General features: G+C 47.2%; 2 protein-coding genes across 2 annotated transcripts in view; both read left to right on the top strand.

The window, feature by feature from the left end:
* znhit2 (zinc finger, HIT-type containing 2) overlaps positions 1 to 246 on the top strand; it is a 1,939-nt gene extending 1,693 nt beyond the window's left edge. The window contains exon 2 of the mRNA XM_049735682.1: positions 1 to 246. This exon is cut by the window's left edge and continues 1,386 nt beyond it. Within this exon, the coding sequence (XP_049591639.1) occupies positions 1 to 200 (200 nt within the window). The 3' untranslated portion in view covers positions 201 to 246.
* Positions 247 to 561: 315 nt separating this feature from the next.
* lrpprc (leucine-rich pentatricopeptide repeat containing) overlaps positions 562 to 18,905 on the top strand; it is a 33,533-nt gene continuing 15,189 nt past the window's right edge. Inside the window, exons 1-23 of the mRNA XM_049735681.1 lie at positions 562 to 770; positions 1,657 to 1,859; positions 1,927 to 2,049; positions 2,292 to 2,413; positions 2,516 to 2,574; positions 3,057 to 3,143; positions 3,264 to 3,390; positions 3,462 to 3,606; positions 3,682 to 3,839; positions 3,924 to 4,029; positions 4,101 to 4,208; positions 8,292 to 8,410; positions 8,819 to 8,909; positions 10,032 to 10,101; positions 11,989 to 12,016; positions 12,679 to 12,736; positions 13,371 to 13,477; positions 13,970 to 14,047; positions 14,160 to 14,231; positions 14,311 to 14,424; positions 14,540 to 14,670; positions 14,903 to 14,988; positions 17,358 to 17,565. Of these exons, the coding sequence (XP_049591638.1) occupies positions 592 to 770; positions 1,657 to 1,859; positions 1,927 to 2,049; positions 2,292 to 2,413; positions 2,516 to 2,574; positions 3,057 to 3,143; positions 3,264 to 3,390; positions 3,462 to 3,606; positions 3,682 to 3,839; positions 3,924 to 4,029; positions 4,101 to 4,208; positions 8,292 to 8,410; positions 8,819 to 8,909; positions 10,032 to 10,101; positions 11,989 to 12,016; positions 12,679 to 12,736; positions 13,371 to 13,477; positions 13,970 to 14,047; positions 14,160 to 14,231; positions 14,311 to 14,424; positions 14,540 to 14,670; positions 14,903 to 14,988; positions 17,358 to 17,565 (2,579 nt within the window). The 5' untranslated portion in view covers positions 562 to 591. The remainder of the gene's footprint in view (positions 771 to 1,656; positions 1,860 to 1,926; positions 2,050 to 2,291; positions 2,414 to 2,515; positions 2,575 to 3,056; positions 3,144 to 3,263; positions 3,391 to 3,461; positions 3,607 to 3,681; positions 3,840 to 3,923; positions 4,030 to 4,100; positions 4,209 to 8,291; positions 8,411 to 8,818; positions 8,910 to 10,031; positions 10,102 to 11,988; positions 12,017 to 12,678; positions 12,737 to 13,370; positions 13,478 to 13,969; positions 14,048 to 14,159; positions 14,232 to 14,310; positions 14,425 to 14,539; positions 14,671 to 14,902; positions 14,989 to 17,357; positions 17,566 to 18,905) is intronic.

Below are 18,905 nucleotides of genomic sequence, written 5' to 3'. Positions count from 1 at the left end.
CCAAGAAGTGTGAATTCTTTCAAGCCTGGACGCTGGATCATTCGTGTGGCACACGCGGGCTGGCTCTAGAGCTGTGGAACGAGTACAGTCGACGAGAGTGCCGAAGGAAAAATGCGGAACAAACAAAGACGCTCGTTGAGGAGACCTTTAAAAAAGGAAATAGGAAAAGCAATAGTATGTTGATCCAGGAATTGAAATAAAAGTTTTCAAAGAAGTTTGTGATGCAATAAACAACACATGAATCAACCAGTTGAACCCCTATTTGTTTTCATTTCACAAGAATCATTTTCATGGTTTATGTAATACGTACTAGATTCTAGTTTAATGAGATGGTGAATTCTGAGTTTTATTAACTTTATTATTTTTTTACATTGATAGTGGTTCAGAAAATGGATGGATCAAAATATGTCATTATGTACTTAGTGAATCGTTAAAATATGGGTTTCAGCTATTAAAATGAACTAGTTCTGAAATAAACTAAAATTTCCATCCTTTTCAATGACCCGTTCAAGTTGCGTGCAAAGTCTCGCGGTCCTTTATTTACGCAACACGGAAGTCTCGCTCGTCATTGCTCCCTGCGAAACAGCAAACATGGCTGCGCTCTTGAGATCAGCCCGGTTCCTCAAGTTTACGCCTTCGGGCTTGCTCCAAATCGTGGGGACCGAAAGAATCGGACCGCCACTCAGTCGGTTGTATAGCGGAAGTGTCGGTGTTGGCACGACGGGAATTTTGACCCGACAGACGCGCCCGAGTGTGAGAAACGAGACCGGGTAAGGCGCTAGCTTGGGTAGCCGCCATCCACGCGCTTTAGCCTGATGCGCAGATGTCATTGAGACTCAATGACAACTGCCAAACAAGCATGATTTGTACTTTTACACAAAAATGTTATTGTATTGCTGTTACGATAACATTCATTGTCACTGGTGTTCGCTAGGCGTAATATCAAATAAATATAAATGCACACTGTTTGGTAATCAGGTTATAAAATACATGTCATTTTCTGGACTTTTACAATTGCATTGCAGTTATGAAAATTGTTTTTAGGTCGTGTATAAAACGATGTACGAGGTTTAATTTAATCATTTTCACAGAGTCATTTTCATTGGTTAATTATCGTAAATTTAGAGTGTAATCGGAGTTTGCTGTGCAGCATCTTGCCATGAATCAAATCCGACGTTAATGTCAGTTGAAGGGCACTGATGAGATGATCGCAATTATATTCAATTGTCACAATGAGAAGGGGGACGGACGATAGGTTAAAGTCGCAAATAGTAGGTCACAGTGTTCACTGTGGCCTCGTACCCACCACGTCTGCCTGAATGTACTCAAACATTTACTTACTTGGTGGGAAATGTGTGCCTCTTTGTACCTAACCTTTTATTCTGTTTTAAGAATGTCTGCATGTACAAGCATATGTTCCATAATTATACCATCTAGTGGAAAAGCATGTCATTATTCTGCTGGCCACTATGCTTCACCGGCATAGAAAGATGAAAGAAAAATGCATTAGTTGTAGTAATAAAAGATTTTGGACCAAGTCAGCGAAATGTAATAATTTCCCATTGCACAACTGACTGTGAAAGGCCATTCATCTAATCTCGACTGTGAATGTAAATATTGCTTTCTCTGCGTTGCTCTCTTCCTCACCCCTTCCAGTCATGTGTGGCCACATGCAGCGGGATGCGTCCGCAGCTACGCAGTAGCCACGGAGAAGAGCGACGAACCCAGCACGGCGGTGCGCTCTAAGCAGGCTCAGCAGTTCGACTGGGCCTTGGCCAAGCTGGACACTTCGGTGAGGAGGACCGGTCGCGTCACCAAGACTTTGCTGCTGCGCATCTTCCACGACATCTGCAGGACAGGTCATTGCCGCTGACAAACACTCCAAGTAGAAGGAAGTATGAGTACAAAGTTGCGCTGTTGTTGCAGGTTACCCAAGTGGTAACCAGGCCCTGCTCCTGCTGCGGAGCTGTGGCTCTCTGCTGCCAGAAATGGGCCTGGAGGAGCGCACAGAGCTGGCTCACCGTGTCTGGGAGAAGCTGAAGGAATTGGGTGAGAGCTCTCACACAATGGCGCTTTTTGCTGATAATTACGGCCCGACGAATGGGCAAGCCAATATATTTCAGTTTTATTATTTTTGTATTGTATATATATTTTTTTTATACAACATTCAAACATCCGCCATTGTCCACCAAATATCGAAATCTTCATCATCCCTAAAAATTAACACATGACATGAACATAGTGTAGACAAGCTGAATAGCAGCTAATTGTTGTTGTGTCCTCCCCCGTAGGTGCGCAATACGACGTGAGTCACTACAACGCCTTGCTGAAGGTGTACCTGCAGAATGACTTCAAGTTCTCGCCCACCGACTTCCTGGCCAAGATGGAGGCCACCAACGTTCTGCCAAACAGAGTAAGATGAAGAAAGAGTGCAAACAATGAAGTTCATCATCATCTTGACCTTTATCTTGGTTCTTGCGCACGGTTCTGTTTGAGTTGTCATTTGTGTTTATAGGTTACCTACCAGAGACTCATCGCAGCCTATTGCCAAAATGGAGACATCGAAGGTGCCAGGTGAGCTAGTGGATATATTGTCTGTGCTTTAAAGGAGACACATGCACTTGAATTGCGTTTATGAAAATGGTGGAGTTCGTGGCTGCACATCAAATGGTAAAGTTCAGGAAGCGGGTCAGTCTTTGGTTAAATGTGCACAAGCGAGCCCTCCTAATTTTTCCCCAGATTGTGAGACCACAGTGGGCGAATTAATGTAATAACAAACCCTGACGTTAAACCTCTCCAACCGTGATTTGGCAGTGAAACCGAGTGAAGATTTCAAGGTGTCCAAAATGTTTTCATGGTAAAGCCAAAAGTTAAACAGAGCTGTTGCCGTACTTAGCCTCCCCACCACCATGGTGCGGGATGAGCTCGTATGCACCAGTTAGGACCCCATGCACGTGACGTCTCCTTTACGTATTCAATGCATTCGTGATTGTTCAAAATATTTTGTCTATTTCTGAATCCCTGATAACGAGTTGTTGTGCTCGCTTCATTCCCAGCACCATTTTGGGTTTCATGAAGAGCAAAGACCTTCCCATCACCGAAGCTGTTTTTAACGCGCTGATAACAGGCCACGCGCGAGCAGGGTGAGCGCCGTTGCTTTTGCCCCTGAATCTGTTACATAAACTTTTTTTGTTGACTTTAAATAGATCTGTCTGTCTCACAACGTTTCATGTCCATGGCTAAAAATGTTTTGTGTGTGGCAGGGACATAGAGAGCGCAAAGAACATCCTGTCCGTCATGCGGGGAGCTGAAATTGAGCCGGGTCCTGACACCTTTGTGTGTCTGCTGAACGCTTACGCCGACAAGGGAGACGCGGACGCCCTGAAGAAGGTTAGCATCTGCATAAAACTCCACCTGGCGTGCTCAAAATGTTTATATCTGTGATGCCTGGTCCATGTCAGACGCTGGAAGAGGCGGAGAGCGCCGACTGCAGTCTGATGGACCGAGACATCATGGAGGTGATCTACATGCTGGCCAAGGCTGGGCACAAGCAGCACATCCCCGAAATGGTGGAGCGGCTGAGGCACGAGAGGGGCTACGTTCCAGGTGCGACTACACAGTGCACACTCCTGTCTTCCTTTCTGTGAGTTGTTTGTCTTGAAAGTGACACTCGTCTCGCAGATGCCATGAACTTGTGCCTGAGCCTCATCACGCAAGGCCACCACGACACGGCTTTCCTCATCCTGAGAACCTTCCCCAGCCTGCAGTCGGAAGACGTCAACGCCAACTCACCCAACTTTGGAAATTTCTTCCTGAGGCACTGCATCAACACGGACACGGTGCCTGTTCGAGTTCAAAGAGCATGAATTGAGTTTTGGATCCATTCCAGTGCTTGTCTTTTGACCAACTGTTTTGAATGACAGCCAATCGAGAAGATTGGCCACTACTGCAAAGAACTGCAGGGCAGCCAGCTGCACACGTCGCCGCTCACCTTCGCTCTGTCGTGCGCTCTGGAAGCCAAGAAGACCGGTACGCCACAGCAACGTTGCGCAACGCTAAACGGTGCTCACGGCATGAAGCGCTACTTTCTTCCCTTGCAGATGCGTCTTTGGAGCTGATGAAGATGATGAAGGAACAGAACTTACCCATCAGGCCCCATTACTTCTGGCCCTTGTTGACACAGCCCGTCAAGGACAACAACGCAGACGGTACACACACACACACACACACACACACACATTGAAATTGCGATTTTGTAGTAAAAAGCTATCGCTCGTGTTGCACTTGTAAAAGTGAGTCATCATCTGATCGTAGTATCACTAGAATTCAACTCCGGGCTGCCGTGAGACCCCGACAATGACAAAAATAGACAGCAAGCTGCCAAGCATCTGGCTGCAGGTCCCATGTGAAGAGCGAGCATTTTGTGTTATTTTTGCATGTAGTGGGGCGGGGGGGGGGGGGGGGGGGATTATGAGAGGTATTTTGCAGCAGAAAGAGCTTTTAACAGGAGCGCTTCACTTCAAATATTAATGGCACCCCTCCCCAACTGGGACGGATTTCACCGGACCGGGGCAGCCAAGGGCGAAGAGGTCTGATCTCCCCCCCCCCCCCCGCGTGAGAGCGTTTGAGCGAGAGGGGATGAAGCAAACACGTGCTCTCTCTGGAGGGCCAGGCCCGAAGATGGCAAAGTTTTTAGACGCGCTCCCAACTTCCCTCTCGCAATCAAGAACACTCTCGACTTTGAGGAAATGTTGTTGAAGGTGAACGTTGAGTAGCTTGATTCCAGCCGGGCCCCCACATGGCGTCCCAGACTATACTGCCACCTACAGGACATTAGATGGCCTTGTGAGTTTATGACTGTTGGATGGATATTTTTTTCTTTTTGAGAGTTTGATTGCTTTATTGAACTGGGTTCGAGAAATGCCTCTTGGGGAGCCACAACATGGCCACAAACAAATCACGAAGGCAGCACTTTAAAGCAAAAGAATAGTGCCAAGGTTTGACCGTCGTCACGAGGCAGTGGGTCTAAAGTACGGTGATTTATTATTTATATTTTTTTAATTTGAATGAAATTTGAGTGAAATTACGTCACTCTTCTTGATTGTGAGAAAGATTGTCACCGCGTCTTTTAAAATTTCTAATCCTTTGTTCTTTGTGACAGTTTTAATGGCTCACAGCTTTTGGAGACACTTGACGTTTTGTGTTTTTGTCCGGGATCAGCTTGAAGGAGAGGAGGAGCACTGGAATCGTCTCAGTGACAGATAGCGAACATTGTCAGAATTCACCACTCGTTAACGGACTTGCTGTCAAACGCGGCGGCAGCGGCTTGGTTTTTAAGTGCTTTATTTTTGCCCAGTGCCGTCCTCCCCCTCCTCTCTTTGGTCTTTTTTAGAGCGATTAATAAATGATGCATTTTCCCGCTGTCAGCTAATTGGCAGGGAGGAAGCGCTCGGTCCCGCACAGGGTCCGCTCTTGTGCGGTCGAAATGCCTCGTTGATGTGAGGCTTTGGCAGCGGTGGAGAAAAAAAGGAGGCACGATTTGAAAACGCACACACACACACACAGCGGCCTAACCGCAGCTTCTTAGAACGCAGAGCGGCATCCATTTAGTCGGGACGGTGTAAGACGGAAGCAGGGAAAGTAGAGAAACTGCTCTTTCGCTCACTCGCTGGTCTGCCTTAACCCTCATGAATGATGCAGCCTCTTCCCCTTCGCTCGATCGTGTGCGCGTAGACGGAAAGGGAGGGTGGCCTTACAGTGGGGGGTGGGGGGGACCAGGGGTCTTTGCAGGTGATGTGACTGATGCGGAGTGACTTGATTTCATGTAAATGCAAGCGCTCTGAGGGAATTCACTTTGGATTACGCGCCCCACTGTGCATGCCCCATGAAATATTAAGCGCCGTGTCACTTTTTGTCCACAGGTGTCACTAGCGGGCAGAGCTGCTGCATTGGGAGGGGGGCGGGGGGTTTGGTGCATTTTGATGAGGTGTGGATTTGGTGGATTTAGCGGAAGCATATGCCGGCCCGCACTGCCCACCTGCCGCCAGCTAGTCATCGCTTGTCAGCACTCGCCAAGTGCTGCACTTTTTATCACTTCTGACACGGTAGAGCAGGGGAAGGAGGGGCGAGGGGTGAGGATACTGCTGAGGAAAGTGTGTGTGTGTGTGTGTGTGTGTGGGGGGGGGTGTATTCTGCTCCTGTGTTGTCCCACCAGCACCTGCCTCCCCTTGCGACCTCACCTTGAACCTTCCTAAGCTGTCCATTGAAATTTCCACCAAGCGCTTCAATCTACCGCAGCTCGCTAGAAACGAGGTGCAAATGCTTCCTTATTCTATTTGAGCAGGTTTTATTTTTCTGGAGAAATCTTCAACAAAAATGTGGTGAACATGGGAAAGCCGAAGCAGGGGTTCAAACTTCTAACTATGGGGCAGACTACATTGTGCCTTAATTAATGATTCGGCGCTACTGTTGTTTACCTTTCTGTAAAACATAGTACCCCCGCACAAGGGCAGGTTCTCGGGTAAGAAAAGGAGAAGTGACAGGTACTCGCATCCAAGGTCGGGGGTGGAGACGACATTGGCTCCACTCCGCCCGTCGTTGCTCTCAGCGCTCAGTGCTTGCTTCTCATCTTTTGACAGTCAACCTGCAGACATGAGGCTGACGATGATATCTTGTGACTGTTGCCATCCTTAACTCACTACTTTGATACTTCTCGCCCGGATTTGTGTCAGCCTTCACGCTAACCGACCTGGAGAGGACCCCCCCCCCCCCGACTCACTTCCAAGCCCTGCGCAAAAGTAAAAGTTGTTCAGACAAGGCCCAAAGCTGAGAGTATCACTTGGATGAGATGGAGATGCCACATGATATTGCGCGTTACATTTTGAGTTGAGTCGTAAGTTTTTTTTTTTTCTGTCACTCCCGGTCATGTTGTAACTTATTCTTTTGGAGTTATCTCGCTGATGGTCGCTGATGATCAGGTTTCTTGAGTGTCTGCCAACATGGCAAGTGTGAATTACTCAACCGAGTAAATCTTTTGAAAAAGGAGAAATTTGCAAGATTGAAATGTTGCCTCACTTGGTGATCCAAACAGCGTCTGTTAACTTTGCAATGAGCACAATGGCTTGTGTGCAGACTCTTGCCTTTTCCCCCTCGAGCGCCCAGGGTCTCCATTCACTTGTTTTTGTTTCGTCTGCCGCGGTGGAATTGATTCTAGATTATTCAGCAGGAACTGCTTCTCTTTCATAAAAAGAAAAAAGAAAAGCAGCGGGAAAAGCGATTAGAGGGGGGGATAAGAATGGACAAGCCGACGGCTGAATGGATGGATAGTCCATTGAGAAGGAGGAAGATTGCTTTTTTTTCTTGGAGAAAGCAAAGCGAGAGAGAAGAAGATGGATAGCAAGCGGGCTGGGTGAATGAGCGATATGGAGCGAGGCGTATAAATGGACGGAGCTGGCTCAGGTAGCCGTACCTGCTCTGAGGCGGCCACAGGTTTTAATGGCGTGTAAAAGCCTGGCACTCATCTATTATTCAGCTAAAGAGCCAGACTGCCAGGTGAGCACATACGTCCCACGAGGATACGGAAACGGAGCTCTGCGTACGAGCGTGTTGTGAAACCTGATGGGGAGGGGAGCATAAATACACATGGCATGTTGAAGGGTGCCAACTCAAGCACTTTTAGGTAGTTTTCAGAAGGCCACGTGGGAGGGAGTGTGCTGGATGTGCTCATACACATGCGGGCTATTTCCGGTGCAAAACCGCACTTAAAGTGAATGTATGGATATGACGTATGCAAAGTGCTGCTGCTCTTGCTGCCTACTGCATGCATGTGCGCACACACACACACACACACACACACACACACACACACACACACACACACACACAAACACTCTTGGGGGCATCTGTGTGTGCGTGTGTATGTGTGTGAGAGAGTGGCTGTTCCATATGCATCTGACTGTTTAGGCCTGACTTCCCCGGGGCAGGACCTCAGGGCTCTGCTGGAGAGCAGGGCAACGCTTGCTAGAGTCCACTCGGACCCAAGTGCGTGTCGATGTATTCCACCCTAGTCCGAGGTGGAGCGGTTGGCATCCACGAGCATTTATCTGGAAAAAAAGTGTGCTGTTCACTCGAGGGCCAAGAGTGTATTTGCTCATGGCTTAGCCACACTTTCCTGCAGCTTCCACAACTCCAGCCTTGCACTTGAATGGAGGCAGTAAAGTGCAGTAAATGGCTAAAACAAACTGTTTGTCAATAAAATTCATTTAGGATTTGTGTGCGTGTGTGTTTTGAAGGCGTAGTGGAGGTGATGAAGGGCATGCAGGCACTCGACGTCACCCCGGACTTTGACACCATATCTGGCTACATCTATCCCGTCTTCCCCAGCGTTGATGCAGCTCATCAGGCTCTCACGGTACTTTGCGGCAGGGAGGCGGGTTGCGCTTGTGATTTTTGAATCTTGGGTGCTTGTGTATGCTTTTGGAACACATATTTATGCTTTTGGAACACAACACGCATACGAGAGGTAGAAAAAAAATCAGACAAATGTTTGTAATATATTTTATATAATATATTTTATTTTGTCTTTTATAACATATTTAGCATTGGACTCATGGAAAAGTAGAAACAAATCTGACAAATGTATACATTTTTAACAGGTACCTTGTATTGAATACATTTTTAAAGTACGCCTAACCCTAACCCAACTCTTTTTATTGTTATCCTAACTTTTATGTTAGCCTGTCTATGGCGTTTCACATGATACATTAGCATTAATTAGCTAGTGTCTTTATCACAAGACTTGAATGTTGTCATCTTTCAGGATGCAGGCATTTCAATGGAATCGGAGGGTTTCAGAGCTTCAGAGATTCGGTTTTTGGCTGCAAATAACCTGGCTCAACTCTATACCTTGTGTGGGTACACACACACACACACACGTGCTCACACACACATTCTGCCATGTTACGATTCCACTCATTCGAGACAAGCTTGCCCTGCATCTCGAGCGCTCGTCACTGTAAAAAATTGCTGCTATGCCTGCGGGCTGATTGGCTAACACACACACAAACACACACACACACATACACACACATGCATAAACACACATACTCACTCTTTGGTGCTCATCAGACCTTTTAAGAGATTAGTGTGTGTGAATATGTAAAGAGCGAAGGACGAGAGGCGCCTCAACCGAACCTGGGAGCGCCTAGGAAAGGGTGCCCGCTTAAATAATGGATGATATGAGCTGTATTTGTCTTTTACAGGAGCTGGTTTTAGTCTCCTTTGCTCATTTTTGCATTTGCTGCTGCTTTTATGTATTTCAAGTTGATTATGACATTAAATAATTAGTGTTTCGTAATAGTTTTATTTCCAGATGATTAGTGTCCCACTAACAAGTAGAACCTCAAGACGTGATATGGGTAGACTTCATATTTGTAGGTTGTAGCCCACTTTAAAGAAATGGTAAATCCTCATTGAAGGTAAATATTATGCAATGTACACTTTTTAATTTTGTCACAGTCCTACCAGTGAGAAAATAAGTGAATATCCATCGAAAACAACGAAAAGGCCAATCGTATATTAGACTCCGTAATTTTGTACCATGCACTCAAAACAAGAAATTGAGGGTCATTAAATGGGAAGTCAAGTCAAAAATTTAAACTAAAAGTCAACAATTTTCTTTATTTCATTGCATAATTTCAACATAGATAGCTGTGTTTTCGCTTAAGTGTTCGAACCAATTCGTTGCATATAAATAAATCCCTTTGAGATTTGAAAGTGGGCATCAAAGGAGAGTTAAGTCTAAAATTCAAAATAAAAATCAACAATTTTCTTTATTTCATTGCATAATTTCAACATGGATAGCTGCGTTTTTTCTTAAGTGTTCGAACCAATTCGTTGCATATAAATAAATCCCTTTGAGATTTGAAAGCGGCATCAAAGGAGAGTTAAGTCTACTTGGAAACAAGTCGACAGTTTGGATGAAATAAACAGCCTTCTGCATTTATTCATCTCTCCTTTCCTCTCTTTTGCAGTGTCGGACCCCTCGCACCCCCCACTGGACCTTGGGCTTTTCCGCAGCAGCCTCATCCAGGGCTTCAGAAAGTGAGTCAATTAACCTGTTGTGTGTGTTGCCCGCGTGTCTCCAGCTTGCGTGTGTTCCTGCATTTCCATATTTTGCCACGCCACTCCCGACTAGTGTTTTAGGGGGGCCTGTAGCGCTATTGGAGGTCACAGCAGCATATGTTTTGCATACCACATGTGCTGCCTATCACACCATCTACAGAGCCTCGCTTTGTGTGTGTGTGGGTGTGTGTGCGCGCGCGTGCGTGCGCGTCCGTGCAGCTGCAGGGTGAAACGCAGCATACGCACACGGCTGCCTCATGCATATGGAGGCTTCATCCGCTGGCCCTCACCCCAAAGCACCGTGGGAGATATGCAAATAAGCAGATGCCCACCGCTGCCCTTACCCCCTAACCACCCCAACCCCACCCCCCAAATAGCCTGAACTAGCCTTGTGGTCTCCCTCTGTTTCATTCTAGCACGCACGCAAAGCGTCCCAGAGTTAGCCTCAGGACCCCCCAGTCGCAGTCGGGGCTTCAATCGAAACGGGGTGTTTATGAATATTTAGCGTTTTAACACTACACAGTTGCACACCAACAGTGCGCCCCTGCCCTCTTTCCGACTGGCCGCCTCTCCTGAGCCAGGCTGGAGGCGAGTCACAGCAAAGTGCTGACTTGTCCGCCAGGACTCAAGCAACAAAAACACGTAGAAAAAGCTCAAATGTACAAAGTTGAGCTGAATTCTGTTTTCAATCAGGGTAAAGAAATGTGTCAAAATAGATAAAAGATTAATAAGATGGAATAGTATTGTTTAAAAGGCCCATAACAAGGTAGCAAACTCAACTTAATTCACAAGTAGAAGTTTCGCAGATAGTAAACAATTCATCATAAAATAAGCGTAAAGCTGTTTTTTGCTGTCAAGCTAAAATGTGAAGGAACCAGAATTACACATTGCGTATTAAAAACACAGAATAAGAGATGCCATTGACGGCCAAATGAATTACATGGATGCCGCAGGAACAGACATTTGAACAAAAATGGTGCAGCAACACATGTCGATCCTCACAGGCAGCCATTTATTTTTATCTCTGCCACTTTGCTGAGTCATTTGTGAAACTCGTCGTCTATTAAGTCAAGGCACTGCTGTGCGCGCATGTGTCTCTAAGCACTTTATATTAGTTCATTTTTATTTTCAGTCAGTCTCTGTTCCTCACCGCTTCTTCCGTTAAATCACGCACACACTCACCCGTGCACTCCGTGAGCCTCCGCGACAGGGTCATAATTGGACCCGTCACATGGGATGCGCACGCGTGTGTTTTTGTGTGTGCGCGCCTTTGTGATGCGGGGACCTGTCAAAGACAAGGTCAAGGGATAATTTAATCATTAAAGACCTCTCTTCTTCTCTCCGGCTCGCTGACAGCAGCCGAGATGTCACACGCCATCATTTAGCTTGTGTGTGTGTGTGTGCTTTTGTGCCTTGCCGTGCTTTTGTCCCGCCGTCTCGTCTCTCTTGTCCTGTGGGCTGGAGGGCGTCAAGTCTTGTCGGTGCCTCGCGTGCGGTGTTTTGTGCCATACTTGTCACTTTTGTCGCCATGGCGATGTGACTGCGTGCCTGCATTGTTGCGTGACTCGCGAGCCATCCAGTTAACAAATGGAGTCAATTAAAACATGACTAGTACGTTGCTTTTTAATTGTAGTCGAGCCATAATTCCCGTCACAAGACACTTGATTTCGCTCATTTCCGTTTATTAAGTTGGAAAATTAGTAAGCTTACAAATGTCAAGTTAAAACACCGAAGAACAAATTTTTGGCAAAACAAAAAAAAAAAGTTTTTGTGGGCCAAATGGAAACTTGCTAGTTCGTGTGTTTGTGCATGCACAATGTGTGGAATGGGAGCTGATACCTTGTCCTCTACTGCCCCCTACTGCAGGTCTGATGACACGGAGAATATGGTGAAGGTAAGAGCTCCATGTCACCGTTTATTAGGAAATATGCACACACACACGCACACACACACACACAAAGCGAAGGAGGATTTGGGGTAAAAAATCATTAAGGATTCAAAATGAATCCAAGAAAGATGACAATAGCTGCCTATCACTTTACCGAGCCGCTGCTCCAACCGAAGTCACATCTAGTGAGAATATGTGAGATGACAGAGGCCATCTGCTGTCTTTTCCCTGTATTATGCACGCTGCAGAGCACATGCAAATGATTATATGCTGGCTGGCTTGCAACCGCAAAAAAAGTGCGAGTGAAACAATGTTGGTGAATAATATTGTCTTTTTGGTCCTCTAAGAGCTCCTTGACTGCATTGTCAAACAATTTGTCATTCCGTCAAGCATTTGTCGACAATTTCTATTTGTGGTATGCTGGCTCCCTCACTTAATTGAATATGAATGATTCTGACAACATTTTAACTTGAAAGACAGTAAAACATTAGAAATGTGACAGAATAGTAAAAAGAAGTTGTCAAAACTTTTACCTATTTAAGTACTGCAAAAAAAAAATTAAGCACAATACAATTGCTATTAATGTTTAAGCATTGGCATCATGTTTGTTTTCTTTTTTTTATTGGTGCAATAGAGATCTAACAGCTATTTTTTTTGTCTTCTCTCAGATCACCAAGCTCTTTTATGAAGACGAGCGATTCAGCAAAGCGCAAGACAAATCAGCAGGTAAGCCGTCATTGCCGTGCAGCAATCATTCAATTGACGTGAAAATAGTGCGCGTGTGTGGGTGCGCGCGTCTATGTGTGCAATCTCCAGTCTCAGTGGCACTGCTGACTGGGCCACTTCTCGCCATGAAGCCTGTGTCTGTTTATGTCCAAGTGTGTGTGTAAAAAATTGTTCTTGTCCTCCATTTGCAGAAATGTAGCCTGGCCGCTGACACAGTGCTGAGTCGTTAACGTGTGTGTTGGCAGCATGCGAAGAGTGTGAAATGTCTGCGCGAAGATGTGTGTTTGTTAGGCGCTAATGTCGCTCTGTGTCAGTGTGTGTCCTACACTGCTGAAACTGGTGTGTGTGTGCTGGTGCGGGCCATGGAGATTGTTGTCCGTGTCACATCTCGTTAGACGACATCTGCGAGTCTTGCTCTGCTCCGCGTGTGTGTGTCTATGTTGAAGTTAGGCGCGCCTGTCAGCACCGGCCATCGCTCGCCCGCTCACAGCATGTCCCCAAAGCAGCCTCGGTCAGCAGGACGATGGCAAACGGGAACGTCGTCTAAACACTCAAATGGACGCGTTGACTGACGTGGTGGCAAATGAAACGTATTCTCGAGACTGCCGCTCACCGTCTTTGTTTGCTTTTCCAGACACGGTCGCTTACTTGCTGTACAATCTGATAGACGGCATGTCGGAGAGCGAAGTGCAAGCACAAGAAGACAAATTGCGGCGTTACTTCAACGAGCTGAAAGAGCGGGTACGCAAACACACACGAGACAAAAATATCATCAACATATCCAATCATATACAAATACTTTGATACATCAGGAAAATATGATGATAAAAATATTGGAAAAAATCCTCTAATAGAAATAATAAACTAATAGAAAATCCTCTAAAAAGCGCAATCCCGATATGAAAAACAAAATCCCCACATTTCAAAGTCTGTCAAGATGCTGTGGAGCCAAAGCACATGCTCATTTGAATTTTGTACTTTACCACTTAAGTTTTTTTTTTCCCCCAGTCCATTTTCGGCTGCCCCAAGAGCACTTGAGTTGGCCTTTTAATTTCCATCCTCATTTAAGCACTAATTCAAATGCGAGCTCCGTGACAGCCTGCAATTGGCGGAGATAAATGAAAGCCATAACCAACTTATGCGCCGCTTCTTCCATAATGTTCCACTTTTTTGCCCTCCAGCGGGCGTGCAATGTAAACATGTTTAGCGCATGTGCTTCTCTTTATTTTTCAGAATATCGTCATCCCTTCAAATATCTACAGAGGCATCAGAAACTTGCTGGAGGCTTGCCATGTTCCGGAGCTCATCAAGGTAGCTTACAAAAGATCCACACTTGGTAGAGACCAATTGAAGAGTCCATTTTCAGTATTTTAAGGACTAAAAAGAAGTTTGGCCCGACTTTGCATATTTGTCTTTGTGTCAGGATGTGATCGTGCTGGTGGACCCAAATGAGCGCGTGTCGAACGGCCCGATGTCAACTGCACCCCGCCTGAGCGTATGTAGGACGACGTTTTTTTTTTTTTACCTGCACCTTTGAGAGGAGGTAACCTTTCTGTTTGCTTACCGTCCCTCAGGGCCTCGAGGGAAAGGTGTCATTTCTAGAGGCGAAGCTGGCCGAGCTAAAAGCGGAAAACAAACCGCTGGCTTTCACGCTAAAGCAAGTCATCCAGGCTCTCTCGGCTGAGGAGGTGTGCTGCGTTTCTATCGCGTTTGGATGAAATCATGACATTGCACTGTGCAGTGAGGCTCTGCTGCATTTGGAATGTTTGGCCTCTCGTCTGAAGAGCTCTGGCCTCTTTGCAGAACCTCCAGCGGGCCCTGGAGCTGAAGCAGCAACATGAGGACGACATGAGCCTCGGGGCCTACGCTTTCCTCATCAACCTGTGCTGCCGCCACAACAATGTGGAGGAGGCGCTCAATCTCAAGAGGGAAATGTGCGTAGACGCACAAAGATTGCATTCTAACCTGTAGGATGCCATTAAAGTTGAACATGATCGGTATTAGGAGAGACATTAATGCTAGATCCGAGCCGCTCCAACACGGGGAAAGCTTGGCCGTTTCCTTCAGCCGTCATCCACTCCCCGCATCTGACAACAACAGGATGGCTTGCGTTACCGTGAGTGGTGGAATACATTAATTTACAATCTCTCTCGCTCTCCTCCACAGGAGTCGCCAGGACTCATCAGTGGGACTTGATGCCAACAAATATATTGCACTTGTCAAGGTGCTCGCCAAGAACGGCCGAGTAGAAGGTAAGCTCGGCGTGAGTTGACTCGGTGCATTCAGCGTACTTTCACAATGTCAGGAACTTGGAAATGCCCGTTAATCAATATAATCTTTGATGATGAAAAATACCAAATTATAAGGAACAATTATAAATATAGTCCGTATATAATAAATCTAAAAAAAAAAGGCTCACAAAAATCTATAAATTCCAAAATATTACACAATATAAAGTACACGCTTGAAACAAAACAGGAAATAAGTAGCTTGATTTTTTTTTTTTTTTTTTTTTTTTTTTTTTGGATCACCACAAAAAAAAAAATTCACTCACGGTCTTTGTAAGAATGTTAAAAATGTGCATATGAGCTGACCACAATGCCACAGTGGATTTCCTTCAGCCCGCCGAGGAGCCAATTACCATCAGTGTTGCCGCTTTGCTTTTTTTTTTTTGTCTCACAGTGACAGCCAAATGTTTCCCTTGTCTGTCCTTTCTGCTGTCCTCCCTCTTTGCGCTGCCTGTCGACATCCCCCGATACACACACACACACACACACACACGATCGTGCATAAGTACACGCACCCCTGCATCAGCGAGAAATGAGAGGAGGAAAATTACAGGACTGTGTGTATTTTTGTGGAATTATTGAAATCCGCCTTGATGCTCCTGGCAGATCATGTCCAGCAAAGTGGCTGAGTGGTGCGCGGCGGCGCGCACACACATTTGCATGTGAATCCAAGCAAAAGGCATTCGTTGGCCCCGGACGACACTTGCCGTGTCCGCCTTGCGCAGAGGCAGTGCGAGAGCGGTCGCCATTAGCCAGAGTGCGCGCATCGGGCGAGACGCTTGTCACCCGCATTAGCACACTTGGCTAACCTTGATGTTAGCCAAACACCCCCACCCACCCCGCCGGCGGTCTTCCCAGCTTTCAGCGCTCACCGGGTCCCAGATGAAGATCACGTTGGCTGGCGTTTTGTTTTTATCACAGCGCCTCTGTGAATGGCTTGTGTTGTCTTTTCCTTGAGTTCAACTCATGCCTGCTTACTTTTGTTGAGCATGAGTGAAGGTAGTCACCCCCTTCTAAACAAACAAACTACTCCAAGGAGTGAAGATCTCACAAAACACGTGCTTCCTCCCTCAGTCATCCATCTCTTTTTGAAGACACCTCTCCATCTCCAATTGTCTCTCTGACCTGCCCTTGGCCTCCGCCGCATCCGTCTTCTAGTTCACATAGCGTGCTGTGAGTTGCTACTCTTTGTACCTGCAGTCGAGTCACGGAGCATTAGATAAACCATTGGACTGTGATCATCATGTTTGTTTGCCTGTCCTCCTCCCCGTCTCCCGATGCTCGCGAGTGAGTGGTCCGGCTCACTTTGCCGCTGCTCGGCTAAGCTGACTGCTACGCATCCCGGCTCAACGGACGGGTAAAAGCAGTCGTGGGTGCAAGGCGGCTGGAACGGTGGACGGAGCGCTCCATTTGGGCGGATCAACTCCGAGCCATTGGCCTGGCTGATTAGTGGGTGCGTCACGGGGTGATGGAGAGTGTCGGTAGGAGAACTGAGACTTTGGTAGCGGTGCTGGCAGCAATCCACACGTGGTCAGAAAATGAAAGGTGACATCCAAGGGTACACCCGAGGGAATGTCTTGGGTCAATTGCATGAGGAAATCTGTTGCGTTTGATATAAATCTTAGATTCCATGGTGATGGATTTAGTCAGCCGCAACTGCTAGAATCTTCCCATATATTCTGCACACGTTCATGTTATGCACTCGGGTCGCGGCGTATAGATTAGTATCTGTTTTGGAAAGCGGCTGTATCGCTATCAACCCATTAGCGGGTGTTTAAATAGATGCTAAATGCATCTTAATGACTTCGGCTCGCTAACACACACACACGCATATGCGCGCGCTCCCCCCCGTTCACCGTTCGACCCCCTCCTGAGTCGGCCAGATGGGCGCCCGGCGAGGTAAATGGCGCCGCATTTCCATGAAAAATGGACGGGTCCCTCATCCCGTTTAGCGAGGTCTGGTCGAGGCCACGGCCAGCCCTCGGCGCCGCGCCGCGTACCTATAATTTAGCCCGCCCCCACCCCCTCTCCGCTCGGCCCATGCAAAAAGATGGCCCTCGTTCTAGGGGTCCGCTAATTGTAGTCTCGCTTAGAAAAGCGCACGTAGCAATTAGAGCAGAGTTGCTATTATCCAGCCTTGCATTTGCATCCCCCGTTGGGAACAAAATGCTCTTTTAATACGGGTTTGTCGTCCCCACGTGGATTTAGCTAAAAGGCCCTTTTATTGCAACATTTGCGCTCCGACTTTCTTTTTTTCCCCATTTCCCTCTATGTTGATTATATGTGGGTCTTTGTTGATCTTTCTGGCAACTTTGCTTCCGCCTCCCATGCAGAGGCCGTGGACATCCTGAAGGAGATGAAGGAGAAGGACGTGGTGCTGAACGACAGCCACACCACCATGTTCTTCCACACCCTCAACGCCGCAGTGGCCAAAGGCGGCGCACCCGTGGTCCAGCGCCTCCAAGACACCATCTTCACGCTGGGATTGGCTAAGCCCAGCGCCAATCTCTGCGCGCCGCTTGTTAGCGCCTACTTGGACAGGTGAGGCTTATCGCCTCTTTGTTTGTGAGCACACCGCATCCATTTGGCAGCTGTCGGGCGCGTCGTTCATCCCTCCCCGTGATCATAGCCGAGGTGACGTTCCGGTTCGGCGACTCTGACAGAGAGAGGATGTGGAAATTGCTCATTTGTGTGCGTTTGATGTGGTCCCCTCTGCATGTGGCTTTGTTGTTTTGGACTCAGCAGCTGCAACCTCTCCCAGGAGCCCCCTCCCCTTCCCTGCCTGCCCACCCACTGCAATTTCCCAAGGTGTGCATGTGTGCGTGCATGCGTCGTGTTTGTGGTTCTTTGTCAACGCAAAGTGCAGATCCGTGTTATCAAACATGGGCCACGGGGGTCACTGGTATTGGCCCGCCTCCTTGACACCTGTGCGCCATTCACCTCCTCTGTGTGTGTGCTCTGTTTATCAGAGTAGCTTTTAAGTAGATCAACTCATTAGCATGTTAATTATGTACAGAGCACTAATTGCTAGATTTACTCCAGCCACGCCGTTTGGGGTCTCACAAACACACGCTGTGCTCATACTTTGACGGCGCGTTTACCTCGGAAGTCGTACTTTGCGCGCTTTGCAGGTGCTCCCCCGCGGCTGTTTGTTTTTGTCAGAATTTTGGCACAAGCCGTTGCCCGGTTCACTCGTTAATCGCTGCCTGGGCGAGATTAGTGGGTGAATTTACTCTTGGGTCATCAGCAGTAAGCCAAAACAAGCAGATGCATTCAAAAGTCGTATTGCGCGCCAATTCGACACAAGTACGGTGTGGAACTGGAAATTCACTGAAGCCAATTCAAGGTAAGAAACTTTTGCTAAATTACTGGCGATTGCTCTTTGTAAAATGGTTGCTGATGCACTGTCCGATCGAGTGGCCAACTTTAGACTCGGCTTTCTCTGTTCGTGTGTTTTCATTCCGTCACTCAGCGTAGTTGGGAGGAGGCGGGGGTAGAGCGCCGATACACGAGGACAAAGCCGGCATCCGTCTCTCATCCGCCGCGTCGCCACTTAATGACTTAATGAACACTTGTGCGGCGGATTAGCCCTTGACAGCCCATCATACACGCCGCACCGTTCGCCTTCTCGCCCGTCCGCCCGCTCCGTATTGTCTGAGCTAACCCACGAGCGGCTGCCGCTGCTTCTCAAAGCGATTAGCCATAAAAATGCCAATTGGACTGGGAGATGACGGCACAAGGAAGTGAATAATAATTTTGCAAATGGTAAATACAGAGCGGAGATGCTTAGAGTAACAAAACAAACTTATTGTCTGGAACCATTTCTTCCAGATTCCAAACACTGTCATAAAATTTCATCCACCTGCACAGGCAAGAGTTTG

Source organism: Syngnathus scovelli, chromosome 12, assembly GCF_024217435.2.
Source record: "Syngnathus scovelli strain Florida chromosome 12, RoL_Ssco_1.2, whole genome shotgun sequence".
NCBI classification, from domain to species: Eukaryota; Metazoa; Chordata; class Actinopteri; order Syngnathiformes; family Syngnathidae; genus Syngnathus; species Syngnathus scovelli.
This window is presented reverse-complemented; position numbering and strand designations above follow the sequence as displayed.